The 26,080-nt window shown below is 36.6% G+C and overlaps 1 protein-coding gene across 2 annotated transcripts in view; it reads right to left on the bottom strand.

The window, feature by feature from the left end:
- Positions 1-26,080, bottom strand: part of LOC149542995 (RING/FYVE/PHD zinc finger superfamily protein) — a 257,051-nt gene that overhangs the window by 162,685 nt on the left and 68,286 nt on the right. For both annotated transcript variants that reach the window (XM_089797914.1, XM_089797915.1), the window contains exon 4: positions 100-208. In XM_089797914.1, the coding sequence (XP_089654040.1) occupies positions 100-208 (109 nt within the window). The remainder of the gene's footprint in view (positions 1-99; positions 209-26,080) is intronic.

Below are 26,080 nucleotides of genomic sequence, written 5' to 3'. Positions count from 1 at the left end.
TAGATAAAAAAGAGTAATTGTTTTAGTACTATTCAAATTAATAAAGTACTAAGTAATAAATAAAGCCAGAATTGAATTTCGTGAAAGAAAGCATGTTACCGAATATATAGTAAAACCTAATTTTACTCTCAAATCCCCAAGCTAAACGCAGCCAATCTTTCTGATGATGATCTATCAAATAAACTGAATATGCCAAAGATGCAATCACCTGCACAAATGAGTGATGAAACTAAGAATACAACATTTTAAGTGAAGTTCTTTTTCGACTAATGCATAAAAATCAAGCCAGGCAGTAAGACTTTAATGTATTTTCTGAAATGATATATCTAATATCAATAGCATACCAATATTACCATAGTCTATGACAGCAACACTTCTACTAATGAATTTACATATGTAATCGATCAATATTATCTATTGTCAAAACACAAATCTTGGTGCCACAACTATGTTCTGTATTTTTTTCTTCATTCATATCTATTTCAAGAAATGCTGAAATCATCGCATTAATTCATTGTTCTGCGAAAGTCCAGTTCCTTTGAATCAATGCAGCTTTGCCAACTACACATGCACCAGAAGCATCAAATGGAACATTTTATCTGATCCTCTCCTTATGAGTTGAAAGCATTAGAAAAATAGAGATTTGTTATCATTTTCTATATCCAAAAAGTTTAAAGATTCCTCTGTCATTGTCTATTACTAAATACGTCAAATTACAGTTTGAACAAAGCTGCTATATTACCATAACTGCTTCTGGAAATTCAACCGTATGAATATTATTTCCAATATTACAATTAACATTAACAGTACTCAGCTTGTCATCAGGAAAAGGAACTTAAGCGTGGTGAGGGATAAAATCATCCTATTTAGCATGAAACATTGTATCATTACTTGAACAGAATATGCATGGAATCATCATGCCATGTCAATCTCATCCAGTTGGCAATCCCTTTAATCTCTTCTAACAAAATACTTCCTTACAAATTCCTCAATCACAATTCTGAAATGAGCATTGGCTTATAGTTGAGTTGCATCTCATCCAAATGCTCACATGCAAGTGCACAAATGCGTGAAGCATCCGCAGAGCCCATGGAGTGAATCTGATAATTTCCTTACTTCTAGTGTGTCAATAACAACCTCGGATACACACCTACTAGAGATTTTAACTGGCTTATGTGTCCATTTTTCTCATAGGAAGCACACTTCAGCAGCAATGATGGCAGCAGATACAGACCAGTGCACAGGAAAGATAACTATCGAAAAGGAAAATACAGGGGTACATGCATGCGAAGAAGAATTCCCAGTTATGTTGTGCATGCCTATAGCATACATACACTGGCCTCCTCCTCTTCCAGAATTACAATGTTTTCAGAATTAGAAGTCTAAATATGCATGCATCCCTCCAGCACATGTCCTGTTCTAGATTTATAAGCTTGTATGCATGCCTCCAGCACACCTTCTGATATAGTTCTACAAGTCTTCATGTATGTGTGCTATCTCTGATTTTAAAGTCATAGTTTAAACTTTTCCTTTTGCCATTTAGTATGTAGCAGTTTGCTCTTCAGATATAGCTAGGTAGCTATAATTCTATTTTCAGATAAAGTACACATGTTAGGAAACTTTGGGTTTTGGGCAGTTCAACTCATGCAAGGTAGGGTATACTTCCAGTTCCTCGTCACCTTCATCTGTAAAATGTAGGCAGGGTTGTAATGTGATTTTACTCAGCAGTTTGCTCTTCAGATATAGCTAGGTAGCTATAATTCTATTTTCAGATAAAGTACACATGTTAGGAAACTTTGGGTTTTGGGCAGTTCAACTCATGGAAGGCAGGGTACACTTCCAGTTCCTAATCACTTTCATCTGTAAAATGAAGGCAGGGTTGTAATGTGATTTTACTCATTTAAAGTTGCAAGCTAGAGCAATGTATTCTTTTATGAATTAATAAGAAGACAGTTGCAAATTTGACAGTTGAATACTCCATATTCGCTATTCATATCTTTGGCAGTATGTGTGTGTAGATTCTTGTATTCAGAAACAACAATTTCAATTGAGATTTTTGTATTTGAAGTAATGATTAATTTTCTTCGTGCAGAATTTGTTTACCACAGCCTTAAAATTCAAGAATACCTGGACGAGGCATTGCCTTTGCAAAGCTATCAAACTGAACATTTGGATGGAGATGAAAGTTTTGCTACATATTTTGATGGAAATGAGCATTCTACGAGGCAGAAAACGATAAGGGAACAGTACTTCTTCCTCCACTGCATACCCTTGTACAATTTATCTTTTGAATTCTTCTAGTGGCTTTAAGAGTAATGGCAAAGGTTTGGTCCATTTAGGAGTATATGTTGGATCCTGATCTACCCTAAAGTCTCAATCCTCAATTTAAAGTGCTGATTTAAGCAAGAAGTGCAGTTGCTTATTTGTTGTTCTTTTCTAATATCTCATTCAATGTGGAATGCTGCATTGGTGCTACTTTCAACACGTTAATGGATGTATTAATTCCTTTTTAGGGTCCTCTTTGACCTGTAAAACTGCCTTTTCGGCTAGTCTAGCATCAAAAGCTCCAAACTTGTCAGAACATTTCACAGCTGATGCTGCAAGAGAAGGTAACAGATACAGGCATATTGATCAATCAACAATAAGCTACATGGAGAAGATCAGGCTGCACCATGATTCCCTATATTTAGACAGATGGAAGAAACTGCATAGATCCTTAAATCCTTTTCCTCGACAAAATTTTGCTTCAGAGAAAATGAAGACTGGATTATTTATAGCTTGACGTTGCAATTAATTTAAGCATGAAAAACATTTTCCAAGTAGTAACAAACAATGCCTCCAATTGTGTAGCTGTGGCAAAACAATCCTGATGGAGTAGCACTGAAAGAATTCCTGAGTTCCTTATGCAGTTCATTACCTTGGCTCATACTGAGGATATTGGAAAAATGGATTGACTTAAATATGCGGTGGTAAGAGTGAGAACCATTTGCTAATGCATCTGATGCCTTGGTCCTCAACTTGATGAGAAAAGTTTGCTAGGAGATTGTATGACCAAGAGACACTTGGCTGCCACCTCAGTTATAACCTTGTAGTGTGTGTGGGTGTTATATAATATGTGAGTGGATATATATATATATATATATATATATATGTAATGTCATTCTTTGTCAGGATATGTTTCTCAGCCTAAAGAATAAAGGGTTCTCCATCATCCCTTCCTCCAGGACCTGAAACCTTGTATTTCCATTCACCACCATTCCTTGGGAACCATTGGTGGTCACCTGATTGGAATTCCAAACATGATTCATTTTGAAAGCCATCCCCATCAAAGTATTCCTTTAAAATTTATGGTCAAATTATGGTTTCTTGCAATGAACTTTCTTCAAGTGGCCAGGTCCATGTCAAGAATCGCACATAAAGCAATATTCGTGTAGTTTTTTAATTTTCCTAGTGAGTTATTTATATTTCCCTTAGTCCTAGGTTTTTCCCACACTTTTATTTAGCTTGCTTAGATTCATAGAATGAATCTGACTAAGATATGATGTTGAGGTATCCCCTTCCATAAAAGGTGATGTCCATGGAACATTCCTTAAAGGGTGGAGCTTTTTCTATTTTTTAAATACTTACTGGTCTCATCCAATTTGCAGGATTTGCCACCACCGTCCTTCCCTTAGTTCTCTATTAACTCGCTACCTAGCTTGTATTTCCATTCCTTTGCATACATTTTGGAAGCTCTTGCATGGGTGGGCATTCATGTACATTGATTCATGCATTCATTCCTCTGAAGCATCTCTTTGAACTCCTGATGCAATCTTCTCATCTCGACATTTGTACATCTCTTGGAATCACACATCAGTAATTGCTTTGTTTCTTTTATAGTTCTATTGATTTTCTTATACGTAGAAAGCGCTCAGTTATGCAGCCGTTTCAGAATTCTAAAATGGTATCAGAGCTTTGGTTTTGAGAGTTTTGGGTTCTTGGATTCCTATTAAAAGATTGGTGTTCGTTGTATAATCTTGTGAAGTTCCAAATGCTCTACTCGTGCATTTCCATGTAAACTTGATAATCTGAAAGGATCTGCAAGATCTTTTGATCTCATATGTGCAAATGTCATTAGAGTGATCTGGTGGTTGCAGCTATTCTAGTTATAATGGAAGCCCCTTTACTATTCCATTGCATCCAGGAGGTTTGAGAAATCCAAATACCGTTTGGTTCACTCAATTTGGACACCATATAACATAATAGCAAAAAAGGTTTGAAAATCATACTTGACAAACAATTTTTTTCTAGAACATTTTTTACCAAAAATGACCCCAGCATTGCATCCAGGAAGCCAAAGGGGACAGTTTTGACTGTAAATTTGTCTATGTTCCGAAAAAGTTGAATCTAAGGCAAAACGAATTTACCAAGAGAGTCCTCCATTGTTATCTTCAGGAGGAGATATACACAGAGCGGACACAAGGGTTTGTACAGGATCCTTCACTTGTTTGTCATCTCTAAAAGACTCTCTATAGCATCAAATAGACACCTTGCACTTGTTATGCCAAGATGGACTCCTTCCTTCTAACCATTGGGTTTCACAAGATGCCAAACTGAACAAGCAATCTATACTTTGCAGCAAGACGATAATAACACTATCTTGGTTCTCTATGTTGATAATTTTTGCATCATCGGGAGTCATTCATCAACCATTTGGGGAATGAAAACTGCCCTTCATGATAGGTTCTTGATGTTTGACTTAGGCCTCTTGCATTACTTCTTGGGGATTGAGATCACAGTCTTCCTGACGTATCTTTTTGGCACAGCCCAAGTATCCACATGATATACTCTCCAGATTTTGCATGGATGATTGTAAGCCTAGACCAACTCCATTTTTTGTCTAGGGTCAAACATGAGGCAAAATTCTTCTTTAACCCTGGTTGATGGCACTTTGTATCAACAACTTGTTGGCATTCTCACAGACTTGACTCACCCAAGACCTAACATTTCATATGCAGTAAGCATGGTCTCACTCAATCCACGCAGGAGCCACATGAGATACATCTGAAAACAATTATGTGGAATCGTCACTACATTTAAGGCACTCATAGTTATGGGATTTACTATGTAGCGGGTGGGAATGTTGATTTGGCGAGATATACAATTCAAAATTGGACAGGTAATTCTCAAAATTGCAAGTCTATTTCAGGATACTGCTTCTCCCTTGGTTCCTAAAGAATTGGTTGGTTGAACTAGAAGCGATTTTCTATTGCTCTTCCATCGGCAAAGCCTAAGTAACAAGGAGTAGTTAACTTTTCTACTAAGGCTATTTGGCTTCATGATATTCTAACTTCGTTAGGCATTCCATTCTAGAAGCCTACAATCATTTGTTGTGATAATCAAAGTGCAATTCACATCTCACAAAATCCAATCCACCATCAAAGGACCAAGCATGTTGTGATCCACATGCACTACAGTAGGGAGTTGATTCATAAATAAATCATTGATCTTCAATACTGTCCCACATCTGAGCAGATCGCAAACATCTTATGCAAACTCTTCATTAGAGAGCATGTTCATTTGAGATCTTCTCTCGAGGTGTGGTTGGTGGCTCTCTCTCCCTCTCTCTCTCTCTCCAGGGGGATTTCACTACGTAAATAGCATTGCCCCATCTATTGGATCCTGTCATCTTTTCACTTATATAAGGTGCACTTAGGCAGTGTTAGAGTAGGCTTTAGTTTCCTAGTGGCTTATTTATTTTTCCCTTGTGATAGAGTAGGCTTTAGTTTCCTAGTGGCTTATTTATTTTTCCCTTGTGATTACTTTTTTCCTACAGTTTTATTAAGCTTGCTTAGGTTCATAAATTGAGTTTGACTAAGATATGATGTTGAAGTATCCCCTTCCATAAAATGTAATGAAATAACTTGCTCAAGAATAATTTAATAGGATATATGCTGCAAATATTTGATAATAATATGCCACTTCGACGGGTCAACCAAGTAATTCAGTTGAGGGGGATACCTCCAATAGTCTTCAATTATAGCTCAATACTCTACATTATGATAATAAATAATCCAAACTAGGCCAACTTAGAAACTTGAATACAACTGATACAATGACTTAAATACGTATATATGACTATAATAATAACTATGTAACTTATTCAAGACTTACGTAGCCACAAGCCAACTAGTCGTAACACAATACACCCTATAAGGTTTGGGGCATAACATTCCCCCCTCTTTACAAAAGCATTGCCCTCAATGCTAAGTTTTTCTTGTTCATCTTCTTCATTACTTTTTGTCTTTCTTCTTATTGTTATTATTCTTCTTGTTTCTTTCTTTGTTAATTCTCTTTCTCTTGCTCTTGCACTTTCTCTGTATGTCTCCTTTTTTAGCCAATGTTAGAGGACAAATTGTTAGCCTATTATTGTGTCCCCCGTAAGCTGATTATTGTGGATAGAGATTCTAAGGCAGAGGCTCAATTATGGGAGGGTCCTGTCTTCTTCGCAATTCAATATGTTTCAATTTGATATTTGTTTCACTCAGATTGGACTTTGTTTGGGATTAGTTCCATCTATTTACCATTTATGGCTAGTCTAGTACTGATTGAGAGAGCCCTTTCTATTTTTGGAAAGTGTATTTCACGTGGAAAAATAATAGGTGTGACTTTTATTTCAAACAATGTATTAAAAGGATAAGTATTTTAGGAGTTACGATTATTTTAGTGGTCAAATTATTATTAAAACATTAATGGCTTAATATAAAGTTATAATTTCACTTAACTTGAGGATTGAGTAATCATTGGAAGGGGCTATTTATTCAGTTAATTCTAGAAAGCTTAAGCTAAGGTGTTAATTAAAGTATTGGAGTAAATTAATTACTAAAAGGAAAAAGTATATCTATTTATCCCACATTGGCTGGAACAGTGTGTGAGCTCTCCCACAAAAATTATAAAAGACTCACATGAGTTCTTTTTCAATATGTTGCTTATGCATTTTTATTTTTGTGAAGAGAATTTGGAGACAAGGATTTCAGAAGTTTCAGCTTGGAGAATTGGGAATTCTTCATAGTTTTCAGCACTTTGAATTGGTGTAATATCTAGTGAATTTTACAAATGGCAATGGCTTTATGTAGAGGCCATGATTGGGTTTATTGGTGAAGAAATATCAAGGGTTTGTGCATATATTTGGTGCTTATTCATTGCAGACCTATGGGTTATCATTGGCAGCCATTATTAATCAGGTTTCAAACATTTATGAGCAAATTTGTGAAGTTTATTTAAGGGTTTCGAGATTATTATTGGCAAATTGAAAGATACAAGACGTTAAGTGCAGATTTTTAAAGGGTATTTCCAGAATTGATTGTGGCAGCCATTGCAATTATTACCAGCATTGAATATTTGTTATTAGTTGTTATCGACAGGATTATTGCTGCCATACATTTCCAGATTTCAAAATTAGAGCTTGAGGACCTCCAGATATGAATAGTTAATGAAAAGCATTGTAAATATTGATATGTTATGCTCGATAAGAAATCATTTCAGCTCTAGTTCATTCCCAGAATATTTCATATTTGCAATGTTATTATATCTTGCATAGCAAAAGGTTTATTTATTATTTTAAAATTGCAAATCAAAACCAAACATTCAGAAACACAAACATTTGCAAGTTGGCGGTTGAATAACCTGTAGGGTTTATTACAGCGATATCAGAGTGGTTTCCTACCATCCTGTTGGGGATCAGAGAAAAAAAAACAGTCCTATTGTTGTTATTTGAGTGACCAGCACTCTTGCTTGTTTCAGTCATGGGAAAAGTAGAGAAGAAATTGAATTGGAAACTGATATAATTTTTAACGAATACTAGATCATGTTAGATAAACTTAAACAATTAGATGGTTAAGATGGTTTCTTGGATTACTCGGTTTGCTTCAATTCAGAAGTATCTGATACAGTGAAATATATTTGAAGTATAGGGAAAAGATAGAGCAAGCTTTATTTGACACTCCTTAAGAGAAACCCATTGAATCAGTTTGGCTTTACAAACAACTTATGCGTGAAATCTAGGAGGAGTTCTTCAAATATGCAGAGGGATTTGAGGATAACAACAAAAACTCAGTTTTGTGCAACAGAAGTCTAAACTCTTTGCATTATCATGAGATAGCAGTTGTTTCACTTTAAGAACAGGCTTCTAGTTTGTTTCCACATGAGGACACTCAAGTTTTGGGTGTAAGAAATGAGATATGTGATGCAGATGTAAATCACAACAAATCTGATTTTTTAAATCAGACCTGGGAAAATGTTTCAGACAATTCATATTATGAGGTAATTGGTAAATACTTGCATGATACTAACAGAGACCGAAAGGTCAATATATACAAAAGAATGAGACGATGTTTCCTTAGGAAACGATCATAAAGAATAGAAACATTTTATTATAGAGAAAGCAAAGCAAAAAATGAAAGCAAACTAAAGCTTAAGATATTTACAAGAGATAACAATTAACTAATAATAGACGACTTCATCTATTATTGTGATACCCTCCCTTAATCGTTAATCTAACATGCCAAGCTATCCTCTGAATTTGACAAACTTATCAAGACCAAGAGGCTTGGTGAGAATGTCTACAGTCTGACCTGTGGTAGGAACATACTACAAATCTATAGTCTCGTCTTCAACCAGCTCTCATATGTAATGACAATGAACATCCACATGCTTGGTTCGTTCATGGAAGACTGGATTCCTTGCTGACTAGATAACGCCTTCGTTATCAACAAACAAAGTAGTTGGTCCTGCTGGTGACATTTGCATATCCCCAAGCATCCGACGAAGCCAAACAGCTTCACATCCTGCCTTAACAGTCCCTTTGTATTCAGCCTCTATAGAAGAGAGAGAAACTACCTGCTGCTTCTTGCTGGTCCATGTGACTGCACCGGATCCCAAACTGAACACATATCCAAATGTGGACTTTTTATCATCAACAGAGCCTGTCCAATCTAACTATGTGAACCCACTAAGTTTAGGATTAGAACTTCAAGAGTACAGAAGTCCATCATTTGAAGTGCCCTTCACATAATGAAGCACACGCTTTGCTACCATCCAATGATCAGCCTTAGGAGCTGTCATAAAGCATGAAATATAGCTAATTGCGAAGCTGATATCAGGCCTAGTAGCAGAGAGGTAGATGAGGCTGCCTACTAGTTGCCTGTATGTAGTATCATGGACGCAAGGAGAATCATACTTTGCTAATAACTCAAGACCTTTCTCCATAGGTGTAGATGCAGGTTTGCAACCCTGCATTCGGAATTTATCTAACAGGGCCCTAGCATATTTGGACCGAGAGATAAATATACCAGAAGACTGTTGCCAAACTTCACCACCTAAGCAATAATGCATGAACCCAAGGTCAGTCATATCAAAAGACTAGCACAAATTTCGTTTGATTCCCTGAATCAAAGATGTCGAACTACCAATGATGTTCAGATCATCCACATAGATAACAAGAAGGATGATGTCACTGTCAATAGTCTTAATATACAAATTTGAGTCTGAAGAACTCCTCTTGAAGCCTTGATCACTGAGGTACTTATCAATCTTAATGTACCATATCTACTTCAAGCCATAGAGAGCTTTTACCAATCTGAGAACCTGATGGTAACCAGCAACCTTGAAACCAGGAGGCTGTGTCATGTAGACCTCTTCATGGAGATCACCATTCAGGAAAGCACTCTTACGTCCATCTGATGGACCTTCCAACCAAACTATGCTGCCATGGCTATAACTAATCTGATGGTGCTCATCTTTGCAGGAGTAAAGGTCTCCTCATAATCAATGCCTTGACGTTGAGAAAAGCCCTTCGTCACTAAACAAGCTTTGAACTTATCCAAAGTACCATCTAATTTGTATTTGATTTTGTAGACCCATTTCCAGCCAATGGGTTTATTCCTTGGTGGAAGATTAGAAAGGACCCAACTGTTGTTCTTTAGCAAGCTCTAGTGTTCAGATGTCATGGCTTGTTCCCACTCTGGAATTCCTTTAGCCTCGGAATACGTTTGAGGTTCAACCACACTGTGAATGTTGGCCATATGATCAAAGTTAACAGAATCTATAGTTTTGCTCTTTTTCCGAGCAGTTCTCCCATCAATGAGCTCATCATCACGAAGATCAACAAGTGTCTTAGCCCACCACTTAGGCCGGATAGGAGAATGACCAACAGTAGTACTAGGAGATGTTTGATCAACAGGATCCTCATCAGAAGAAGCTAGATCAAAGTCAGGTGAAGCATCTACAAAGCGAGGTGATTCTGCAGGAGAAGTTGGAGGTGTCTGTACAAGTATCACTGGAATAACTGGAGCTACAGGAATATTAGATGTTGCTTCATTCATCATTTTTACCAAGGTCACCTGAGAAGCTCGCCAAGAATCGCCATTGGTGAAAGGTGTGCAATGTTGCTTCCCAGCCTGGCATGCGTCACAAACTCCAAGCTATTGAGTCTGAACCTCTGGCAATCTAAGAACAAGCTCATCCCGAGCGAGCTATGAGAGATAATGCACATTTAAGTGCCCATATTGTTGATGCCAAAGTGTGTTGACAGAAGATCACCGAGCAGCCATAGGTAAGTCTTGAGAATCACCAGAGTCAGAAAGTTTGAAAAGACCATGATCCTCGAGACCCACTGCAACAGTAGACTTAGTCGCTTGAGCAGTGATGGTGAACTAATGTGAACTGAAGGTGACTGCCAAGTGTGGAGAATGTCGCAGCAACTGACTAACTGAGAGTAGACTTAGTTCCATCCCTGGAACATAGTACACATCAAGGAATATGAGATTCCTTCCAGCAGACTGAATCTAAATGTTGCCTTTACCTACAACGGTGTACTATTCTCTGCCACCAAAAATAACAGAATCTAAATAAGGCTAAAAGTCAGTAAACCAATCTCTGAGGTGAGTGAAATGACGAGAGGCACCTGAATCAATGTACTAGGCAAACAACTTCACATGATCTGCAGGTCTTTTAGCCATGAAGGTGTAGAAGGCAGATTTCGCCTGCTCAGTGTGCTTTGCACTATTCGCTTTGGGCTGCTAACCTAATTGCTTAGACTGTGCAGCTAAGCGTTTCCAACATTCAACCTTCATGTGACCAAACTTGTGGCAATAGTTGCATTGAATGTTCTTTCTGGAGCGGAAGACTTCTGCTGAAATTGTTGCTGAAACTCACCCTTGTCCTTCTGAAAGGATTTCGCAGCAAAGGCTTGCTCAGTGGAGGTGGAACTGGAGCTGCTACCGAACTGTTGTTTCCATCGATCTTGCTGAAGCAGCAGGGTGCAGAGATCAGTGAACTTCAAATCAACACCAATAGATGTGATGTTGACAGTCTCGATAAAATGCTCATAAGATTTTGGTAAACTCCGAAGAGTGATAACCACAATATCCTCTTCCTCCATCTTGCGACCGATGGCAAGTAGCTGATCACAGATTTCCTGAATCCAATTCAAGTGTGCCTGGAGCGAGGTGCGCTCATCCATGACAATAGAAAACAGAGTGTTTTTCAGAAAGAAAGCTTTGCTCTTGTCAGAAGTCTCATGAAGACCTTTGAGATGTGTCTAGATTTCGGCAACTGTCTTGCCGAATAGAATCTGAGAAAGTTGATCATCAGCCACGAATAATTTGAGAAGCATCACTGCCTCTCGATTATTCAGATCCCATGTATCTTGATCAGGACCCGGAGAAGTCAAACGCTTCGTAACACCCAAAACAAGTTGATCGGTGTTCCGATATTCAAAAATTGTGATAATACGCTACTTCCAAGTTCCATAATTGAGACCATTGAATTTGGAATAATGCTCGAGCAGAATATTTGTCAAAGATGCCATGGCACGTATTTCAATAAAAAATGTGATAATCTGTGAAGGCACGTTCCTCGAAGAAAACATCCAAAAGAACCAAAAGAGAGCTCGAAAAACCCAAAAGGAATCTATTATCAATTTCTAGATCTGCTAGCTTGAAAATCGAGGCACGAAAAATGAGGCACCCAAAAAAACGGACAACCCAATTGAGCTCTCAAAAAACCAAGAATTTGCAATCAAAAAAAAATTCCGACCCCAAAAATTAGGGTTTCAAGCAGAAAATCCAGTCGGCAGCCATGGAGGTCAAAATGGCAAGAAATGGTGTTTTCAATCCAAAAAACTAGCTGATTTTGATCAGAATACAAGCATTAGGGATTTGACAGCGGAGAGAATGAGGATATGTGGTAAACCGAACTCCTTTTAGGCAGCAAACAGCACCAAAAAATGCGAGCTAAGACCAGGCACATATCCGATGGTCGAAATTGATATGCTAGAAAAAAAGCGCAGTCTTTTACCGAGCAAAGGTATAAACAGATGCCAGATACTAAAAAGACGCCATGGGTTGCAGGCCGCAATTTGTCAAATAAAAAGCCACATTTTCAAAGAAAAACCAGACGCCACAACAAACCCGCAGTTTTCAAAAATCAGATGCCAAAAACTCGCATTTTTCAGAGAGCATTCGACCACGATTTGTAGAAAACGAACCGTGATTCTTCGAACAGAAACCCCAGCCGGGTTGTTTGTGAAAGATCATAAATAATTTCGAAAAATCTTAACAAATAATTTCAATAGAAATTATAATTTTTTCGAAAAAATTTGATGTATTTTCTCTGATACCATATTACGAGATAATTGATAAATACTTGTTTGATATTAACAGAGACCGAAAGGTCAATATATACAAAAGAATGAGATGATGTTTCCTTAGGAAATGATCGTAAAGAATAGAAACATTCTATTCTAGAGAAAGCAAAAAATGAAAGCAAATTAAAGCTTAAGATATTTACAAGAGATAACCATTAACTAATAATAGACGACTTTATCTATTATTGTAATAATTCAGAGATCCCAAGATCATCACTTGCAGAAACTTACAATTTCATTGGAAGTGGAAGGGTGTGAAGAGATTGTCAAAACAGAAGCTTCCACCTTATCAAATGAGCCATTTACTGAGGTGCTTAGAAGCAGTACCTCGATTAATTATGTGTGTGCTAATGATAGTGATGGAGCCCAAAAAGATGGAGCCCAAAATTTAGAATTTTGGCCTCCATTTGTGTCCTTTGGATCAGGCTTATTTCTACAGCAATGGTCTTATTTCTCTAATTGTAGCTTTGGCAGCTAAATAGATAAATAGAACCTAGAGATTGAGGCTGAAAATAAAATAATCGATGGGAGTCATTTGGTTTCTATATAATGACGTCTACTGAAGAATTTTCCTACAAGAGTAGCTAAAGTCTCTGATTATAGTATTAGCATGTGCCTTTCTTGTCAATGTTTAGCAGGTGGTATCTATTACAATGCAGTTCTATTCAATCTGTTTGGAAGAAAGCAGCAGAATGTAAGAGAATTGATTTTGTTGTCAATTTTGAGGAGTACATAAAATAGATATGATGAAAAGCTTTCAGACAAACACACTCAGCAAACATAGAGAGATTTTCTGCAACCTTTATCAGCATCCTCCTTGTGTAAGGACGTAAAAGCACAAATTGCATGAATTGTTAAAAACTTAAAGTGAATCACCTAACAGGGAACTGGTCTTTTACTCATGATTCATAATCCATATGCTGGCAACTGTTTCATTTCTTTCCTTTGAGCAATTAATATTTTCATTTGTTGCATTAATTTATAATTATTCTTTATTTAAAACATTATCACATTTATGCAATTGTTTACTTATATCTATTCTCATAAATCACAAGGTTGAAGTTTTCTATAACACTTGCCATTTTGGGAAACTTTCATTATATTCGCGTTTTAACCAATCTAGTTTGAGCATCATGGATTTAAGGTTGTTGTCCAAGATTAGGTACACCCGCCTTGGTTTTGCAGAGCCAAAAGTGCAAGGAACTCGGACCGCATTGTCCATTCGTCAAGTTGGCCTTAACCGGTTGATATCCCAGCATCGAGCAGGCAAGGCTCGTAGGATTTCACTCTACAATTTTGCGAACCAACAAATAGCACACGTGATGTTGATCACAAGGTGAGCATTGCAAATTCAACATCCTTTCATAGTGCACATATAGATTTTGAGAGCTTGCATGAATGCCAAGAATTCCAGAGATTAGTTGGTTGTGCAATTAAAGGTGAATAACAATCAAATTGCCACAACAATTGAGCACTTTGACATTGCTTGCCAAATGTTGGCCACGCATGGTTCAAGCGCTGCTGAAACAAATAAGCACTATGATGGTAGTTTTTTCCTCACAAAGTTTCACACGCTCCAAGAACCTATCAGAATAATCAAACAAAACTATTTGCAATTATTGGCTGACAAAGACTATCTTCTCGAGTGGTGTTGCTCTTGTTGTGATGCACTAAGGGGGATAAGACGATGAGGTAGATGAGCTCACTCACTAGCTAGAGGTAACTATTGATTCATTAAAGAATGCCCAGTTTACTTTATGGGAATCAAAACCATAGTTAGAGGAGTTTACCAAGGAATTGGGTCATGTATAGTCTTCACCAACTACAGGTACAGTGTAATTCTCTATAGTGGTAGCTGGTGATGATTAGTCATCCATGGGTTGTGTTAATAGTTGTAGTGAGGATGTGACTATGTCCATTACAATTACAGGTGCAAATGATATAAATGGGATGGGTGCATCTATGGAAGGTAGTGGAGAACTACATGTTGCATCAGGTTCTCCCATGGTTAAATCCACTGCAGGTGTTCATGATGAATCAGTTAACAAAGATTTTATTCAATACTGTGGCAGACAACATTTGACCAAGGTGGAAACCTTTTATCAGGACTACATAGGGAGTACACATCACTACCTCTCTAATCTAGACAGAGGTTTTCATTAGGCATCAATATGAACTGGTTTTGAGGTTGTACCATCCTTTGTGAGATGAGTATTTTCCATCAACAACATATGGAATTAGTGGCTGCAAGATGGATTTCTTGGAGAGACAACACATCCTTGTGAGCCCAGCTGAGGATGGAGATAGTGCTCATGTCAAAGACACCTTTGTATGTTTTTATCTCCATAACAGCGATGGTTGTGAGTTAAGTGAGCTTCGGGATCCTTCTAGTGCATCAGAATTTCAGGCAGAGCTCCCAAAGGAGTTTTGGGATGTCTACATGGTGTTGAGTACATATAATTTTACTTTGACCCTCATGTGCATGATCTCTTTCAGGTGCACATTTCAAAAGCAAATGTGTCAAATAGTGTGTATAGCAACTAACTTTGTGCAATTTAGGGAAGCAAGATTTGTCTACTTATCGAGTTGTTTACTCCTACAACATCTACAGTCAAATTTGGTTTAGTTTGGCATGTTATTGTTGGAAGTCTTATTGGGAAACAAGATATTGAGAGGTAGGGTAAATTAGAATGTATAAAACTTTAGCTTCTTAAAAAAATAGATTAAATGAATTCACTCCTAATCCATCTCATATCTTAGATCTCATACCATATAATCATGAACTATAAAACTGAAATAAATCTAACTATGCATATCATCCATGAAAATAGAAACACATAACACAAAGATTTTAGTAACCCAAAAACCCTTCAAGGTGAAGGTAAAACTAGAGTGGGGATGACACCCACAAATCTTTACTGCTGCAACAACAAAGTTCCCTTGTTAGCGCTACAATTTGATCACTTCTAATGATCTACACTGTGAGGGGTCTACTCAGTTAAAAGCAATACAAGATTGCTAAGTCTACCTTGATTAAAGGATTTAAACTTACAATGAAGTAAGCACTTTGATAGGAGACTTAACAAGATTTGTTAAAACCACTCTGTTAAGAGATTTGCCCTAATACAAAAATGTCTCAGAACTTGATCCTTCGATTTGCTCTATGAAGCTTATTACAGATCTCTCTTCAATGTCTAAATCTGATCTCCTTATCTGATTTTCTCTCTTTTGTCCTTCACTTCTAGGTTGCTCTGTTTGATCTCTCTATCAAACTTAGCCTTCCTCGCTCTATCCTTAGTCTCTTTCGCACATTCACAAACTTCCTTCGTATCCCTTCACACTCTTTCTCGTACTCATCATGATTTAGGGTTAGATCCCTTCTCAAATAGACAATTATGGAAGGTCCTAGATCAAAATCAACAATGCAAAATTCATTCTTTTGTCATTTAACCCTTCTAATTTCTAGTTGGTTAATCTGTCTTTCTTGAGATTAATGCCTTCTGCCAAAACGTCTAATTTTCTCTTTAGCTATCTCTACAATCCATAAATGTCACATAGAAGTCACCTAAAATGATTTACATAAGTATTTGTGCTATCACAAACAAATGTGTCAAAATTGGTTTACTCGGCAATTGAATGTCTGACACTCGATCATAACTAACATTCATGTTGTCTCTCAACTTCTATAGGCTCCACCTATACTGACTCACTCAGCATAAATTAACTTCACATCGCTCAGTCTCTATATATTTCACTCGGTATGTATAGTAGCTCAGTCTCTACTGGGTTGCTCGACAACCTTTGATTTGCTTGGCATATAGTGGAATATATACAAATCCATGTAGCCCAGCCTTCTCTGGATGGCTCGGTCACAATGATGACCAACCAACACTGCCTAGAAAATGACTAAGTGTTGGACACTAATAGGCAACAAGGCTTAGAGATCAGCAATCTCCCCATTTGACATTAGTGGCAAAAACACTTTGTCATGACTTAGCAATTCCAAAATATAAAAAAAGTATAGCACTCCCCCTGAGACTATGATTCGATCTTCAAACATTTGACTCTGCTATACACAATATATACATAGAAAAACATACAAACCAACAATGATCCAAACTTACATGAGGTGTTCTTGGCCTTCCAAATTGCTCCAAGATTTTCTGACAGTTGTAGCTAAAGCTCGACCAGGTCATAGCTATGATTTTTCTATCCTATCTTGTAACCTAAGGCTACTACAACACAAGGAACATTGTTCAATCGGCTTGACTGATATAGTTTGTGTGCAATTACACGCACAGCAAACTCAACAACCGGATCTTCAATCCCATCCATTGACATTCCTCGACCATTCCACTTGGCCTTCATCTATTCTTCAAAAACGTTCTTCGCGGCACATCTCATCTTCTTTGCTCTATCCAAGGTGGGATAAGTAGTAACTCAGTGAATAATTACTTTATTTATCTTTATTGGTCCACCTTCCAACCATATTTTCATGTCATGTACTCAGTTTAGTACAATTTTTAACCATTTAACTTGGAATACCTTTCGAAATGCTAGGGCACAAGTAAGCCCTTTCTCGGAAACAATCTTATTCTCAGCTTTCAAAACTCCATTGTCATACAACTTGTCATAAGCTGCTCGCAATTCATAATCTCCAAATTCTGCAATTTTGCACATATAGCACAATCGAACATCACGAACCATCAATACTCTCCTTGGAATCGACGAAAGGGTGCCTAATGCATCTCCAATCATCGCAATGTTGTAAAGTTTCTACTAATTCTATGATCTTTGATCAGACTTATAAACTATCCTTTATTTGTAGTGAACACTAAATTTCTCTAATGCCAATGCAAGAAGAAATAATCAACCTTTGATCTGATATTAAATGGGAGTATCTCTGCAACTTAATCGTCGAGTAATGATGCTAGGAGGAGCAGACTGAATTGCGTTTGTGTCCTTCAAAACTCCATCACTATCCCTCTAAATATCTAGACTAGAAGACGTGACCCTCAAAGGGCATGTCTCTTTGTTAAGTCGGCTTGTATGACTCCTCATGAAAACCAGCGATGTAAGATAATTCAGCATTAATTAATGACTAACACATTGTGTTAGATTCATGTTTAATATTAAATAAATCTGGAAAGTCGCTGCCTAGAAGAGGAAGATAGGAGCATATACATAAAGCCATACGTAGATACTTAGAATAGGAAGAACAAGTGCGGTCTACACTTTCAAACCTGGTGATTATTAGGTTATAAACTTAACACTCCCTCTTAACGTGATAATCACACACAGAGATATCATATTTAGCAACATCAATACAGATGAATAGGCAAGAATTAATACTCTATCTGCCTAAATCTTCTTAGTATGTGATATCATAGAACACATAATACAATGTCATATTACTAAATCTGTGATATGACAAATCACTGCTACTAGTGATAAGTTATAGGATAAATTTGAAGAGTAATTTACTTACTTCATTTATCCAAGTTGTGACTCATAGAACCTGATATTTCTATATCACAACATGATCCTGAGTTTAAGATCTACTAGATTACAAGATAAACTCGGAGAATACTAAAATTCTTCCTTTATCCAAATTGTGACTCATAGACATAGCAATGTCTACATCACAATACAATCTTAAACTCATCTAGATCTTACAGTACAACTCTATTGTTTTAGCACATTATCTAAGAGATCGTCACCTCTTATAATGTCTTTTATACAAGTGTTCATTATTTCAGAGATCGTCACCTCTTTAAATAATGAATACAAATAGTGGTGCCCATAACAATCAATGGCCTGACAAAATAAAATTATTTTATTAATAATTAAAAGAGTACAAATAGATTACAACTCAACCATACCAAGTCTCCTCCTGAAGTGTTCTATCTTCACTCTAGATAAAGGTTTGGTGCGTATGTTTGCTATTTGATTTGCAGTGCAATTGTATTTTAATTTTAGAGAATTCTTGTCTACCATATCTCTTACATAATGGTAAGGAATTTCACTATGCTTGGACTTGTCATGGAAAACTAGATTTGTTGAAAGCTTGATGGAGCTCTGATTATTACAATGAATAATCGTAAGATTCATGGCTTGCCCAAATAATCCTACAAGTAACTTCCTTAGCCAGACTACTTCTAAAGAGGCCATTGCTGTTGCAATGTATTCGGCTTCTATGGTGCTCTGAGCTACTGAAGACTACTTTCTGCATATCCAAGATATCATAGCTGCTCCTAAACTGAAACAGCATCCTCAAGTACTTTTTTTGTATTCAACACTTCCACCCCAATCTAAGTCGATAAATCCATGCAAATCTAAAGCAACCTTCTCATATTTGAGTCCAAAATTTAGAGTGCCTTGTAAGTATCTCATAATGTGCTTAATTGCAACTAGGTGAATCTCCTTTGGCTCACACATAAACTGGCTTAAGGCATTAACAACATAGCAAATATCGGGTCTTGTATTTACTAAGTACATAAGGGACCCAATCATCTGTCTGTAGAGAGTAGAATCTATGGAAGGTGATTCTTCTGTTGCTTCTTTTAGTTTATGTAGGTTAGTCTCCATTGGAGAAGACATAGGCTTGCAATTTCACATTCCAAATTTCTTCAAAATGTCTAATGTATACTTCCCTCGATTAAGTATGATACTGTCAGAATTCTGCTGCACTTCCAGTCCTAGGAAGTAATGAAGGAGTCCCAAATTTTTCATCTCGAATTCTCTAGTTAGATCTTTCTTGCACTAATCTATGAGATGATCATCACCTATTATTAGTAAATCATCAACATACAGTATCAGAATTACCATATCATCTTTATATCTTTTATAATATAAATTTGAATCAGCTTCATTCTTGGAGAATCCTAAGCCGATGAGATACTTATTAGTTCTTTCATACCAGGCCTTGGGAGCCTGTTTAAGCCCATAGAGAGCTTTCTTGAGCCTGCAAACAAAAGTGTTAGCATCATGAGTTTCAAATCCTTCAGGTTGCTCTAGATATACTTCTTTTGTAATCTTTCCATTTAGGAATGTTGTTTTTACATCCATTTGATGTAATTTTCATCCCTTCGATGGTGCAATTGCTAAGACTACTCTTATGGAGGTATATCTGGCAACAGGAGCAAAGGTTTCTTCATAATCAATCCCTTCCTTCTGAGAAAATCCTCTAGCTACAAATCTAGCTTTATACTTTCAATGCCACCGTCAGCAGTATGCTTTATTTTAAATATCCACTTGAAAGAAACAACAGATTTTCCCTTAGGTCTTGGAACAATTTCCCAAACATCATTTTTCATAATAGATTGGTATTCTTTTGTCATAGCTTCTCTCCAAGTTGTATATTTAATGGCATCAGAAGGATTGGTTGGTTCTGCTTTCGATAAATCACTCATGTTTGTTGTATAACTAGAGAACCTTTTAAGTCTTTTGCTTTCGCTGACTATTCCGAAAGGTGCAACAAAGTCTTGAGCTGCCTCGACTGTTTTAACGGCCCAAAGTGATCTTTTCTTTGAATTTTGATTTTCTTCAAGGTTCAGATTGTGAATTTCATCTTCAATTTCTTCTAAGTTCTCCCTCTGGAACCCAGATTCACTATTTCTTTCAGAACTAGATAAAGGAGAAGGTTCTTCAACTAGAGAACCTTTTAAGTCTTTTTCTTTCTCTGACTATTCTGAAAGGCGCAACAAAGTCTTGAGCTGCCCCGACTGTTTTAATGGCTCAAAGTGGTCTTTTCTTTGAATTTTGATTTTCTTCAAGGTTCAGATTGTGAATTTCATCTTCAATTTCTTCTAAGTTCTCCCTCTCGGACCCAAATTCACTATTTCTTTCAGAACTAGATAAAGGAGAAGGTTCTTCAGAACTTAGGGCTCTTTTGAATGCAAGATCTTCTTCAAAAATTACATCCCTACTAAGTTCAATACTTTTCTATCCAAGTATGAAAATATTATATGCCTTAGATGTTTCGCTATACCCTACAAAAATACCTTTCCTCCCAGATGGTTCCAACTTGGATCTCTTTTCTTTTGGAACATGGATATATACAAGACACCCAAAAATTCTAAGATGACTTATATTGGGTTTTACCTTAGTAAATACTTCTTCAGGAGTTTTATTTTTAAGATAGGAGTGAGGACTTCTATTTTGAAGATATATAGCAGTACAAGAGGCCTCTGCCCAAAGATAATATTCTAGATTTTGAGCAAAAATCATAGCTCTAGCAGCTTCTATAATTGTCATATTCTTTCTTTCTACTAACCCCGTTTTGTTCTAGATTATAAGGAATAGTGTACTCCCTCTTAATCCCTGATTCTTTACAAAACCTTTTAAACAAGTGTGAGGTATATTCTCCTCCGTTATCAATTCTAAGGGTTTTAATTTTATGCCTTGAAAAGTTTTCAGTTAATGTTTTGAATTCTTTAAATCTCTTTAGGATTTCTTTTGGTTCTTTGCATTTTAAAAAATAGATCCATGTTTTCCTAGAGAAGTCATCTTTGAACAAAATATAATACCAGAATCCTCCAACAGTAGGAACAGGCATAGGTCCACATAAATCTAAATGAATCAATTCCAAAACATTATTTGTTTTCCTAGTACTATCATGAAATGGACTTCTGGTGTTCTTACCTAGAGCACACCCTTTGCATATGCTTGAGTGGTCTTTATTTAGTTTAGGTAATCTAGTAACCATCTTCTCCATAGTTGATAAAGTTTTGAAATTTAGATGCCCTAATCTTCTATGCCATATTTCATTTACGTCTGCAGCTTCATGTACTAAGGCTTTAATAGGTTGACTAGATTATGTATTCAATTCATACAAGTATCATTTTCTCTGACCAATCAACTTCGCTTTCTTGATTGAGGAGTTCTTTGCCCAAGTTAATACTTTTCCATCCACGAATGCAACATTATGCCCATCATCTTCAAGCGTTGTAATTGTGATTGGATTTCTTTTAATCCCTAGTATGTAGAGTACACCTTTGAGAAGAAGAGTATTTCCTGTTTTTAGTTTCAAGGTGCGATTCCAATTCCTTCAACGAAGTGTGTTGAATTATCACCAATGGTAACTTCACCATTCACCTTCTCTAATAAAGAGTCTAGTGTTTCTTTGTATCCCGTTATATATCTAAAAGACCCACTATCAATTATCCATGCTTTATTTGAAATTTCATTTGATAGTGAGGAGTACAAAACACAATTCTCGAGATCATAGGTATCGTCTTCCCTACTGACATTTATATAGTTTGCTTGTTGTTTAGAATTTTCAAGACAATTTGATCTGTAGTGTCCAAATTTCTCACATTTGAAACACTTTATTTTGGATAGATCTTTCTTGGGTTTCCCATTCTTTTGATTTCCCTTTTTTTTCTTGAAATGCTTCTTTTTGCCTTTACAGGAGTTTGTATTAAGAACATGAAGTTCTTCATCTTTTATTTTCAGTTTCCCTCCTCTCTTTAGCTTTCTGGATTCTTTTTGAAGACAATCGTTCTAAGTCTACTAAAAGCAAGAAGATTATCTCTGGCACTTATTCCTTGTGCAAAAGTCTACCATGAATCTGGTAATCCATCTATAGCCATTAGTGCTAATTTTGTATCACTAATAATGGTTCCTATACTAGATAGTTCGTCTCTAATGCTAGCAACCCTTAGGAAGTAAGAATTCATTGATTCTTCTTTCTTTCTCTGAATATGATTCAGTTGCCTTTTCAGTGCTAGAACCCTAGTTGCATTGTTGACCTCATATGCATTTCATAATGTATTCATCATATCAAATGCAGTTTGATGTTTTGTAAGCATGGGTACGATATTATTTTTTACTCCATTTAATATGATTTGAATTACTTTCCTATTTCCTTTGCTCCAGATGGATTTATGAGGTTCAACTGGCAGTTGTTTGGATGCTCCATCAACAAATTATTTTACATTATTCTCTTCAAGAATCATCATGATTCGAAATTTCCAAGCATCAAAGTGTTCTCTCCCATCAAACCTGCCATTTGGTCTGATTGTGTATGCCATTCAAAATAGGAGATAGTTGCTAGATGTTTATGAAGTCTGATAACTGAATTTTGCAGAGCCTAGGTTCGACTACCAAAGCTCTAATACCATGTAAAGTTCCTGCTAATTCTATGATCTTTGATCAAACTTATAAACTATCCTTTATTTGTAGTGAACATTGAATTTCTCTAATGCCAATGTAAGAAGAAATAATCAACCTTTGATCTGATGTTAAATGGGAGTATCTCTGCAACTTAATTGCCGGATAATGGTGCTTGGAGGAGCAGACTAAATTGTGTTTGTGTGTCCTTCAAAACTGCATCACTATCCCTCTAAATATCTAGACTAGAAGACGTGACCCTCAAAGGGCATGTCTCTTTGTTAAGTCGGCTTGTATGACTCCTCATGAAAACTAGCAATGTGTAAGATAATTCAACATTAATTAATGACTAACACATTGTGTTAGATTCATGTTTAATATTAAATAAATCTAGAAAGTCGCCGCCTAGAAGAGGAAGATAGGAGAATATGCATAAAGTCATATGTAGATACTTAGAACAAGAAGAGCAAGTGCGGTCTGCACTTTCAGTCCTGGTGATTATCAGGTTATAAACTTAACAAATGTTAAGGTGCATCATGAATTTGGGTGGAGGACATTGATCATTCCTCACAATCTATGCATTACTCTCTTTCAACATTTCCTTCCCAAATACAGATGCAACGGATGCCATTTTGAACCTAGAGTTTAAACAACTTCACTTCAACAATTTTGAAATCAGCTTAACTCGGCACTGTAAACCTTACTTAATTCTCCAACTCTTGTCGATAGCACGTTGTGATTCGCTTGTTCTTTCACTGAAATTTGCCTTGATCACCTTTGAATCACCTGTGTGCACTGAAATCACTTGGTAAATGAAAATGAACATCAAAATTTGATATATACCTTCAATTTGTTGATTTAGGTCTGCAATAAATACATTGTACTGAAGTAGGTGCATTACAGTTGTCTCGGTCTTCACATGTTGTGTTCGCACTTCCTTCCTTTCAATACTTGGTCCTTGTTAGCTTGGCCAATACCATTTAGTTCAACCATCACATCAGCTTAGTCATTGTAAACTTTTGGTCCATATTGCAATGCTCAGTCAATAAAGACAATAATTGCTGATGCTCGGCACTTGATAGTGTAATTGATTCCATTGCCCAATTCTTCTCTTAGATTTGTCCTTGTGCATCTTGATTCATGCTGATATGGACTTTTAATCACATCTATTGTTAGGAATTGGTGTGTAATATATCATTCAAGTGTACAATTCCTTACATAGCTCCTTTACTTAGTTGGATGTGGTGTGATCACTTGATCAATTGGATTGGGTGATTTGAGCTTCACTAGATTTACTACTTCCACCTTCTACTCTCTTTTTCCAAGTTTGACTCATCTCAACCTTGTCTTTTCCTTTGTTGTGTTCATTGTTTGGTGTTGGTGCTCAGGTCCTGCAGTTCTTACTAACATGTCCAACCTTGAGACAACTAAAACAAACTAGGCTTTCATTCAACCATTTCTTGTAATTGCCTCTGAAATGTGTCCTAATGCAATTTCCGAAATGTGACCATACTCTCCACAATAATGACAATTATACCATGTGTTGTAATCCCAATTGTAAGAGTTACCTTGCTTAAGTACAAGTGCTTGTCTTTTAGATGTCCAATTGGATTTTGCTTCGAATCTGCATTCTTGAGTCTATGTCCATATTTCCGACATATGTAGCAATGTCCTTCAAATCTAGGTGTATTGTTGACTTTAGGTCTATATTCATGTGTTTGCTGACCTTGTTTCTTGCAATTAAAATAGCTACCCGTAAACTTAGGTTTAGGACTTTTCTTACCATTCTCGCTTCTGCAAATGTTTGTTGTGTGTCCTACTTTACCACAATGATGACATGTAGGTTTACCTTTAGGTTTTGCATTTTTTTGCTCTCGACTCTTGGATGACTCTCCATCTCATATCTTAGATCTCATACCATATAATCATGAATTGTAAAACTGAAATAAATCTAACTATGCATGTTATCCATGAAAATAGAAACACATAACACAAAGATTTTGATAACCCAGAAACCCTCCAAGGTGAAGGTAAAACTAGGGTGGGGATGACACTCACAAGTCTTTACTGTTGCAACAACAAAGTTCACCTGTTAGGGCTACAATTTGATCACTTCTAATGATCTACCCTGTGAAGGGCTACTAGGTTAAAAGCAATACAAGACTCTTAAGTCTACCTTAATTAAAGGATTTAATCTTACAATGAAGTAAGCACTCTATTAAGAGATTTAACAAGGTCTATTAAAGCCACTCTATTAAGAGATTTACCCTAATACAAAAATGTCTCAATACTTGATCCTTCGGTTTTCTCTATGAAGCTTATTACAAATCTCCTCTCTTCAATGTCTAAATCTGATCTCCTTATCTGATTTCCTCTATTTTGTCCTTCACCTCTAGGTTGCTATGTTTAATCTCTCTATCAAAATTAACCTTCCTCACTCTGTACTTAGTCTCTTCCGCACATTCACGAACTTCCTTCGTATCCCTTCACACTCTTTCTCGCACTCATCATGATTTACAGTTAGATCCCTTCTCAAATAGACATCGTGGAAGGTTCTAGATCAAAATCAACGATATAGAATTCATTCTTTTGCCAGTTAACCCTTTTGATTTCTGATTGGTTAATCTATCTTTCTTGGGATTAATGCCTTCTAACAAAACGCATAATTTGCTCCTTAGTTGTCTCTACAATCCATAAATGTTGCATAGAAGTCGGTTAAAATGATTTACATAAGTGTTTGTACCATTACAAACACATACGCCAAAACTGGTTTACTCAACAATTGAATGTCTGACACTTAGTCATAACTAACATTCGTGTTGTCTCTTAACTTCTATAGGCTCGGCATATATTGACTCACTTGGCATAAATTAACTTCACATCACTTGGTCTCTATATATTTCACTCAGCATGTATAGTAGCTCAGTCTCTACTAGGGTGCTCGGCAACCTTTGACTTGCTTGGCATATAGTGGAATATATACAAATCCATGTAGCTCGGCCTTCTCTAGATGGCTCACTCACAGTGATGACTGACCAACGCTGCCTAGAAAATGACTAATTGTTGGACACTAATAGGCAACAAGGCTTAGAGATCCACAGTTATGTCAACTGTACTCATGATGATGTTACAGGAACTAGTTAGTGATCATAAGGACATTATACATTCTTACGCTTGGGATTTGGGTGGACTGATGTGTTATTTGTTTTTGAAATTGCTTGGGGACAATCGATTTCGAGGAGGGCGGGTTGCAATGTCCCATTTTTAGCCAATGTCAAAGAA

The sequence above is a fragment of the Cupressus sempervirens genome, chromosome 8 (assembly GCF_028749045.1).
Source record: "Cupressus sempervirens isolate cs-2001-9-10 chromosome 8, ASM2874904v1, whole genome shotgun sequence".
NCBI lineage: Eukaryota > Viridiplantae > Streptophyta > Pinopsida > Cupressales > Cupressaceae > Cupressus > Cupressus sempervirens.
Note: the sequence above shows the minus strand (reverse complement) of the source record. Positions and strands in the feature narration are given on the sequence as shown.